At 36.6% G+C, this 10,386-nt stretch overlaps 1 protein-coding gene across 2 annotated transcripts in view; it reads left to right on the plus strand.

The window, feature by feature from the left end:
• The window catches only part of SNX6 (sorting nexin 6), a 29,986-nt gene that overhangs the window by 16,144 nt on the left and 3,456 nt on the right, over positions 1-10,386 (plus strand). For both annotated transcript variants that reach the window (XM_071557947.1, XM_071557946.1), the window contains exons 9-13: positions 747-822; positions 2,059-2,098; positions 3,281-3,367; positions 4,308-4,467; positions 5,402-5,487. In XM_071557947.1, coding sequence (XP_071414048.1) covers positions 747-822; positions 2,059-2,098; positions 3,281-3,367; positions 4,308-4,467; positions 5,402-5,487 — 449 coding nt within the window. The remainder of the gene's footprint in view (positions 1-746; positions 823-2,058; positions 2,099-3,280; positions 3,368-4,307; positions 4,468-5,401; positions 5,488-10,386) is intronic.

Genomic DNA, 10,386 nt, shown 5'->3' on the forward strand with positions numbered 1-10,386 from the left:
AAAAGTCTGCTTAAAGGCTTCAAAAAAACCAAGCAAGTATATTTTCCTGTTCATTGCTTGGATATGCAGTGATATGGATATTTTCATCATCCACTGAGCTTATACTAAAAGCTCCATAAGAAAGTCATGCGTGCAGAGATTTGACTTTTACGATTACTATATACCAGTATCTGACTAATTAAATTATGCAGCCTTCTTACAAATACTGCTTCTAATTTAATTGTTTAAAATGCTTTAACACTACTGCTATTTTAACCAGTGACTGCTTGTTGATGAGGTAAGGGTTTCCTGGAAATCAGGCATGTGCTAGGAAATGTGTTGTGCATATAACACTGTATTTTTGGTAGTTTGGTGTTTGTAGTCAATTTACTGCTCTCAAGCACAGACTTTCTGTTGTCATTAAACTGTGATAATTATTTTTTTCAAATAGCTTTAAACTCAGATTTAAATTCAGACTTCGTACATCTTCCACCAAAATAAAACCTAACTAAGTTGCACAATCAATTTATCCAGCAGGTTCTAATTGTATAAAATACTGTAGATGAATTACAGGCTGTGAAATTTGGTGAGAGCACCATTTTTATTGTGTGAAGTTCTATAATAAGTGATGTGATTGCAATTTTATTTCTGCTTTTGTGTTAAACCACATTCTTTTAGAAAAACACTCTTGAAGAAAGAGAGGAACTCCAAAATTTCAGAAAGAAGCCGAATAAGATAGTAAAACAAGTGCTTGTTTGTTTTTCTAGATGTGGCAGATGACTACAATAGAATTGGGTCTTCCTTATATGCACTAGGAACGCAGGACTCCACAGATATATGCAAGTAAGATATTGTTAATAACTTGTGGGGTAACTTGCTGAGTAGCAGTCTTAATGGTGACCTGCTGAGATTGGTAGCTCTTGTTAGGAGAAAACCAGAATCATTTCAGCTATATCACATGAAGATGTTTTTTCTCTAGTATTTCGTTTCTGTAACAGGGCGCTCTTAATAATTTTGCTTTACTAATTGTCTGAAAAAAATGCAGGTTTCTGCAGTTTCTAGAAAATTACAGAGTTGAGATGGAAAAGTCCTGATAGGCTAATAAAAACACCCAATTTGTTGACCAGTTTTTTTAACGTTGTAAGTGCTTTGACATGCGCAGCAAGCACAGGTCTCAGTTGGAGTATACAGATTTTTTTGAGTGTTCCCTGTACCACCATCTTGAAAAATAGTTTGGCTGTTCTGGCACATTGAGGAAAATGAAGGAATCTACAGAGATCTCCAGAACTTTGATAATAGAAGGGGGTCTTTATGCACAGATGTTTGTCCTTTAATCTTTTAGCGATTTGCTTGAAGGTGAAGTTTGGTGTGTCTGAAAGTAAAACAGCTTAAAGGTGTTAACGCCTGTGAACACAGATACATAGTTCACTAGGGTGATGTTGCTGTCAGTGTGACACAGGAAGGAGATGAATGTGAAAGTTAACTTACTTTTATTAATTTACTTGAATTACAGTTATATACTTCCAAATGTGGTGATAGCTTACATATCAAGTACTTTGGTAATAGTATTTATCTTTGTTGTAGTCTGTTACAGTCTGTCAGAAATTGCATCTGTCTTCTGTCACAATAGTATAATTTGACTGTAATTTAGTCTGCTGTTAGGTTAGAGCCTTGTATTGTCTCCTCTGATGAAGACGGGCCACATGTTTACTGTGTGAAGAAAAACACATTCAAATTTAAGTAAAGACACTTGATAATAGTGTAAGACTGTTTACCAGGGTGCTGGTGTTTGGGGTTAAATTCACAGAAGCATAAAGAATCCTTGAGGAGCTGTGCAATTATTCATTACTGAAAACCATCCATTATGGTTTGTCCTGTGCCTTTTCCTGGTTGCACAGTTCACAGAGGTCTGAAGTTCTGCAATTTAAAACTAGTGTATTTTCTGAGTTCTGTGAAATACAATTCTAGGTAGTGCCTTTGCAGTCTTTACTGCCAGATGCAGACTGTATTGTGAGTTCTAAGAAGTCTAGAAAGACTGTTCAAATTAATGTTGTAATATAAGCTGTTTCCTTTGTACAGGTTTTTTCTGAAGGTGTCAGAGTTATTTGACAAAACAAGGGTATGTATTAAGAAATGAATGTTGTGTTAACTTGACATTAATGGGTGGATGTTTTATGGGTGCTTCTGTAATGAAGCTTTTATGCAATGTGTGGTACAGAGTGAGAAAGCATAAGAGTTCATTCATCTGTTTTGTAAAATGATTTTGTAAAATGAACCTTAGGAGCTTTCAGTCTTTACTAAACAGTTCTAGGCAGTCTTCCTGTAATACATTAGTAAAGCTTCTGTTCCTCTAAAATACATAGAAATATTCCATAATTGTTGTTGGGTATCACAGAACTTGTTACAGATAAAAGAAACGAAGAAATGTAGTCCTTAATCCAAAAAAAGGGGGGTCATGCTGCTTTCTTTTGGAGCCAAGATCTGTTTATGCAATAACTTGACTCAGAAATACTATTGCTGATTCTTCTAAACAGATTTTCAAATATCTTCTCTCTTTTGCCTTATTTGTTTGGCTTGGTAGCAAGAAGATGGATGCCATTATCAGGAAAACTTTCAAATGAGAAACGTGTACATTTCCTAACAGGCAATTGTACCTGTGTAAATATGTACTTTAAAGAAAATTAACAGAAGTACTTGCTTTGACTCAAGATGTTGTATTTTAGAAATTACTTTTTTTAAAATCAGGGTTTAAAAATGCACCTGCAGATTCTGTTTCTGAGTTCACAGAAATATCTGTTTCAAATACAAGCAAATTAATTTATTGGTCTTTTTAGACATTTTTAGTACAAGCAGTTACACAACTAGTCTGCAAAGGTGCCTTAAAAATCTGTTTTCCTTTCATCTCAACATCAACATAAAACTTCTCATGCAACTCTTAATACAAGTTTTGTTTCTCTGCATTTTTTCTAGAAGATGATATATATGTATAGAGTTGATCTTGGGGAAAAAAAAGCAGTGTCTAAAATAGCTAATTGTCAATTACTGCTTGCACAGTAGGTTATTGCTTACATTTTCATACAAAACTCTCATACTGCTTCTCATTTTGCATCTTTAGGTTTTCTGCCATTAATGCCTGATCTTAAGTTTTGAAGAAATCAATTTGTCATGTACTGTATGTTTTACATTGAATTTGTATCATATAAGTGAATGCCCAAAGTCTGGATGTTTTTAAATTGATGCTTTTACTTACCGTGTTTTTGTTTGTGGTGGTGGTTTGTTTTGGTTTGTTTTTTTTTTCCAGAAAATAGAGGCTCGGGTATCTGCTGATGAAGATCTTAAACTTTCTGATCTTCTGAAGTACTACCTTAGGGAATCTCAAGCTGCTAAGGTGAATTTATGGGTTTTTGTTCAGTGAAATTGTGTTTCTTTGACATTAAAAAAAAAAAAAAGAGAGTGAGAAGGTGATAAGGGATCATTGTGAGATACACACAATAAAGAGAGGTTAAAATGCTGCCACCTCTAGCTTACAATTTTTCCCTTAACTGTAAAACCTGTATCTCTTGTATATAAGGAATAACAATGCAATTGCTGACTGTGGGACTGACTGTTTGGAGAACTGTGTGAGTCACTTGTGGAGTCCAAATCATGTAATATAATGAAAAACAATGGAAGAGCTGTTGGTGAATTGTTTGTGTGTTTGCAGTGTGTTTGATGCTTGTAACAGCAAGCAATTCTACCTTCTTGTAAATACTAAAATTTGTAAATATTAAAACTCTATATGATCTACTAGTGCTGATACAAAACCACGTGGCCCAAATTTGATATTGTGTGGCTACATAAAGTTTAATTCTTATTGTTGTTAGATGTAAGATGATGAAATAACGTCACATAATGAGGAAGCATTTCACAAAAAATGTCTGCAGTTAGATGATCACAGCAATAACTTGCACAAAAAATTTACTGCTGTTTCTTGGCCCCTCTGTGTATTTAAAATACATAATCTAAATGTAGTTTGTTTCTAATCCAAGAAGCTGTGAAATTTCCCTTGATTTGCCTTCTTAGGCTTTTTGGAGTTTAATCTAAGCCATCTGTTACGAGCCTCTGTCAAACAAGATGGAGACCAAACAGTATTAAGTTGTGGGTCTGATCTAGTATGGACATCCCTTTGACATGCAGGATGAACTAAGTGAATGCAAACAATTTAGTAGGAATGGAAATACAGCCAGAAGGACTAAAATTAATTTGATTTGTTTTTAATTAATTCGTATATAATAAAAGTCTTGGGTAGAGTCTTAGAAACTAAACAACCTCTATGTTTTTTTTTATAGGATCTCCTCTATAGAAGATCTAGGTCACTAGTGGATTATGAAAATGCTAATAAGGCATTGGATAAAGCAAGAGCAAAAAACAAAGATGTGCTGCAAGCTGAAACTACTCAACAAATATGCTGTCAGAAATTTGAGAAAATTTCTGAATCAGCAAAACAAGGTATTTAGGTGGTCCTTGATCCTATGTTACTACTTAAAATTTATGCTGTTAATGAGAATACATTTTCATACTCTTTCCTAAGCAGGGCTATTATTTTTTTAATGAGTATTTATTTTAGAAACTTCAAATTACACTTTTCTGTGTCTCCTCATAGCTCCATTAGGCACAGTGAAGTCCAGGTGCAAGTTATTTAACCTTTTTTTTCATATGCATAAGCTAGGAAACAAATGGTAACTAGTAATGGTGACAAATCTTTGAAAGTGTTGTTGAAATTCCCCTTTTGGTTTTATGCATTATTCTGTCACAGATACAATACTACATTGGAGAAGGGAGGAACAAGGAAATGAGATTTCACTGAAACTTACTGTCTTTTTTATGTCAATACTTTTGTGAGTCAGTAGTCATCTGACTCATCATTTGGGGCAGATTTGCTCAAGGTTCAACACATATTCTTCAGTTTTTATCATTTGAGGGTTGTTTGAACCAGTCAGTCTGGTTAACGATCCCTATAAATGAGGCAGTGGAGAATAAGGGATCCCGTTAGCCACGAAGGTATATGCAGAAAGCACACTGTAGTTCATTCTAGTTGTAGCTTATTATATTCCCCAAAGACTTTCACATATCAGCCTTGAAAGAACAGTACAGATGGAATAAGAGAATTAAATGTTAAAAGCACCGACATTGCAGTCTGTTTTCAAAAGAGCTTTGTGTCCACACACAAAAGGTTACCTGGAGGTCAGGAACTGCAGTGGTGATTTGCTTTCTTCCACTGCATAGCACTGTTTTTGAGCCTGGCATGTACTGAGATCAAACTTGAGTTTTTTCTTTTTGCCTTACCTTCCCCTTTACCCCTTCCATCCTGAAGGGGAAGTCTGTTAACAACTAAGGCCACTAGCAAGGATATTGTTAATGAGTCCACTTTTTTTTTCTATAGAATTGATAGACTTTAAGACAAGAAGAGTTGCAGCATTCAGAAAAAATCTGGTGGAACTAGCAGAACTGGAATTAAAGCACGCTAAGGTAATTGTGATCTCTTTTGGCCTAGATTTCAACTGATTTTGAGTATTATATGCTTGATTATAACCAAATGTACTTCACATTCAGGAAGGGGAGTTTGAATTTAAGCATCATCCAGCAAGGTGAATTTTATTTAATAATAGAGAAAACAAAAAAATACAGGTGAAGTATCTGTGAGAAATTGGTATTGTTGAGGTGCGTTTGGAAAACTCATCTCCTGGAAGACAATTTGGGCTTCAGTTTTATGTTTCTATCGCTGCAGAGCTTGAAAACCTGCCTATTTTTAAAACCACATCTCACTATTTTACTACAGAACAGGAAGTGGTTTTTTCTGTTACCCAGATGTTGGGACTTGATGTATAGGATAGGTTAACTATTAAGCATGAGATCACAAGGCCTGTCTGAAGTCAGATCAGTATGATTACTATGCTTTTTGAACCTTTTTTAACAAAAGTGGAATGTTGCAGATAGCTGTTTCAGGAAAATAAATTTTTGCAGGAAAAAACTTCAGGGGCCTTGTACTGTCCTTAAATTTCACAATGTATTTGATTCTTTTAATCCATCTGAAAATAATTTTTTTGTTTCAAACAGGTTAGCTGCTCTGATTTCACAGACAAGTACAACAGTCTCTTACTTGAACAGTCCTATACTGAAAGGAGGCAGCTTTCTTTTTAAATCAGCTCTTTGGCATTTCTCATTCTCATCACAGATTTGAAACTGCATTGGTTATGAAGCTGTGAATTAACTCAGAACATATCTGTTGAAAGGACTAGTTAGGAGGTGTATTTCTGCTTTACACTCTTTCCAGTAGTGTTGATGGTGTCATTGTTCATTCTGCTACACCCTTTGTTTGTAAAACTAATTAGTGTGAAAAGGGGTGTTTGGGAGACTTTTTTTTAAATCTTTGTAGGTATAAGTTTAGCTGAATGGGATATTTAGCTAGTAAAACAATCAATAAGCTATGGAACACTTGGCTTCTTTTTCAGATTAACTGTGCTTTAAATAGTCTTAACAGTCTTACTTGCAATAGTTTTTATTGATTTGTAACATTGTGCTTTAATAAGAGAATGAATCCACAGTGCTTTTGTTCTGCCTCAGTCATTGACTCTTCACCATCTCTTGTAACTGACTCTTGCTGAAGTCCCCACATGGCTTGATTAGAATTCTTAAACAATGTCTCAATTATCTAAAGTATCCTTAAAGAATAATTTCTATTAACTATGCAAGTTACAGTCTTATAGCAATATTCTCTTGAGTTTTGACAGCTAATAACTGTGGAAGGCAGTGGGAAGGTGCTTGATTTCTGTAGCTTACAACTTACTTGGTACATGCTTGGTGTCCTCAGTTTACCTGGAAGAGATTGAAGTTTTTTAGCTGTTGTCACCACAGCTTGTGTTTAGGACAGTTCTTCAGATAGTCTGTGACTTACCTTGTCTTAAGGAATTTGCTAACAAGGAGTATATAAAGCTGTAATAGAAGCTTTGAATTTTAGTTCTGTTTCTGAAGGTGAATTATTGCTGACCCTTTTCACCTACTTTGTCATGAAACACAACATTCACTAGACATTTTGAGTATTTAAAGCTTTATAGCATAAAAGGTCATTGTGACTAAGGGTGACTATTCTTGAAATATTAACAAATATTGTGACCTGTTGAAAGGGTATTTCATTTCTCACAAGGTTTGAAAGCTCTCTTTTTTCAAGCCAATGTTTAATATTTAAAACAAGCTAAGCTACTACAGATGGATCAGTCTGGTTGCTGTGTTTTTCTTTCTGTGGATTCTGAGTTAGATTATTACAGAATTTATAAGTGCAATAGACCATATTTTCCAGTGTTATATATAATGGGAAATGTTCTTATTGATGCTATAACCAGCATATTTGAGGATAGTCTTATGGATAGTTTTTATTAGTTTGTACAGAGTATGGAAGGATGAAATGGTTTAGTGGACTCTGAGTTAGATCCACAAAAGGAAGAAAGAAGATATTAAAAGACTTCTTGTTGTGGTGGGGGTTTTTGTTTGTTTTGTTTTTTGTTGTTGGGGATTTTTGTGTGTCTGCTTGTTTGTTTGTTTATTTTCTGAGGTAGCACTGTACCCTGATGTGTGTTAGGGGAATATGAACACAGTGTAAATCACGAGCAGTGCGCTCATTTCAGGAAGGCTGGACAGCCCTGGTTTTGGCTGGGTTAAGCTGGGCTGTCTCTGTACACCTAATTCCTCTTGCAGTACAGCCAAAAGAGGACTAGTAGAAGCAAAAAAGAAAGCTACTTTTTTAATGTAGGCAGTAACTTAAGTCAGATCAAAAGCCCCTGCTTTTAAGTTCTGGACAAAATCCTTGCCTGATGCTGTAGCAGTCCCTGTCTTCTTCTGCACCTACTAGAGGCAGGCAAGTGACGTTTTGGCAGCAACAAAATGGCTGTTGCTTGTCGACAGTGTGTGGAGCACAGCACTTGCAAACTTTGCACCATGACCTGTTATCCTGGTTAAAGTGTTTTTTCCAGTAAAAATGCGAAGTGGGGACAAGGTCTTGGACAAACAGATACCGCTGCTGCAAGCTTTTGCTCGACATCTTCTGTTGTGGGTTTTCTTTTTCTGTAACGAGTGCCTCCAGACTAGATGCCATGCAGATGTGTTTGTCTCTGGATCCATCCAGCCATGTGGCTTCTGAACTTGGTGCTGCCTGGCACAGAAGACATGTAGGTGAAGGACAATGTAGCACTGGGTGCTGGAACTCACCCGACAGGCTGTCTTAGAGAGAAATTCAGCCACAGTGAAGGCTCCTGCACAACTTACTGTTAAAAGTTATTTGCTCTGTGTGAAAAGAAAAACACAAATCCCAACACAGAGGTCGCTGCTGAAGATGTCAGAAAGATCACCACAGTGTCAGGAGAAGGTTCTGAAGCACAGCTCGCATTTTGTGAGCTGTATCTGGCTGTGTAGCTCTGGAAGACTGGAGGGTGATAGGGAAATACACTTTTAGTATCAAGGACACTATATACAAATAGTAAGTAAATCCTCTCAGCCCAGTGACGTTTATACTACTTCCCTATAAAATACTTGTTTTGATCTGCAGATATCCTTATCTTTCCAGATTGCATGTCAAGATTTCTGAAAAAGCTAAAAATCAGACTGTGTGTTGAGATTGCTTTAAGTTGATGACAGTGCAAAGTCCTGCCAGGAAGTATGATGATGCATGACTGTTCCTTTTCCGTATGTTGGCTCAGTTATGTGTGCAGCTGCATAGTAAGGAGGAGTATAAAGTTGCTCTGGGTTTTTCTAAGCTTTACTTCCAGTCTTGTTTTCACAGCATACCTGTACAGACAGGTTTGGCTGGGAGGGTCTGGCAATAAAAGAGTGCTGCCTTCTTGTTAGCAGCATGTACCCCAGACTTACCTAGAATAGCTGTCAAACTGCAGCTTTAGATTCTCCTTGGTCTCTGACCTATACTAAACAGATTGATGTTTCTTTTTGTACTGCTGTTCTGACCGATTATCCCCCTCAGTAGTGCTTCTGTTTTGCTAGCACTGTGTTCCTTCATGACTTCATGCAGCTGGAGCTAATAGACCTGACAAAGTGTTTGGCCATTTTAATGCAAAAGCTGTATTTGGTGTACTATTCAGTATTGCAAACCGTTGGATCTTGAGGTGTTCCTATGTTGGGCTGCATGTTTAAGAAGGGAGGTTTAATAGCTGATGAAACTTCTAAGGTTATAATCAAATACTTAGAGCATTTGTAGTCTTGGTTGTACTTTTAGAGTCTTTTAGCATATGAATTCTTAACTAAGATAGTAACTTCCTTCAAATTAAAACAAATAAAAACCCAGAAACATATTTTCCCCACCAGTATTAATGTATATGCTCTTGTCTCTATGGGTTTTTTGAAAAAAGAATTTCTTGTGTTACTAGCAACAGATGTCTGTTTGGAACTGACAGAAGAAGGAAGTAAGCAAAATGCAGTGCTAAGAGATTTGATGAAATGTTTTGTCAGTAATTCCTTCTTTCCTGAAAAGGATGTTTCTGTCACTGTGGTTCTGCCAGTAATTTTAATATCTACAGCTTAGGAGTCTGAGCTGGCAAGAAACACTTTTCTGACTCTGAATATGTAGCAGTTTCTTGAACTGTGCTCTTATGAGTCAACTGTGTCAGATATTTCAGTCAGAAAGGGTAATGGCTCAAAGCCTCTATTGGCCTTGGTCTATTATAATTTAAATCACATAGTTCTTGTGAACTTTGTGAATTTGATAAACTGAAAATGAATGATGTGCCTATTTGGAAAATTTTCATATTCTGGCTGGCTGAGTCTGGAAATGACTGATGTGTAAAAGATGTTTTCAAGGTTTAACCCCTGCTGGCAACTAAAAATCAGAAGAGTAAAGGTGAGAAAACTTGTGAGTTCAGATAAAGACAGTTTTATAGGGAAAGCAAAAGCTGCACACACAAGCAAAGCAAAACAAGGAATTAATTCACTGATTTCCATAGGCAGGTAGATGTTCAGCCATCTCCAGGAGAGCAGGGTCCCATTACATATACTTGAAAAAACAGCATTCTGAATGCCTCCCTCTTCCTCCTTCTTTCCCCCTTTATCTGCTCAGCGTGATGTCCTGTGATCACTTGGGGTCAGCTGTCCTGACTGTGTCCCCTCCCAGCTCCCATGCACCCCCAGCCACCTTTCCACATGGCAGTACGAGAAGCAGAAAAAGCTGTGTGGCAGTAACATCATCATCTCAATATTATCAACACTGTTTTCTGCACAAGTCGTCAGTTTTTAGACTCTTACACACATCCAAAACACATCCCCATATTGGCCACTGGGAAGAAAATGAACTCTACTCCAGCCCAAACCAGCACAGATGTCTTGGTACTGTCTATTTAGAGTGCTACATAATTGCCTGTAAATTGCAAA

Source organism: Pithys albifrons, chromosome 6, assembly GCF_047495875.1.
Source record: "Pithys albifrons albifrons isolate INPA30051 chromosome 6, PitAlb_v1, whole genome shotgun sequence".
NCBI classification, from domain to species: Eukaryota; Metazoa; Chordata; class Aves; order Passeriformes; family Thamnophilidae; genus Pithys; species Pithys albifrons.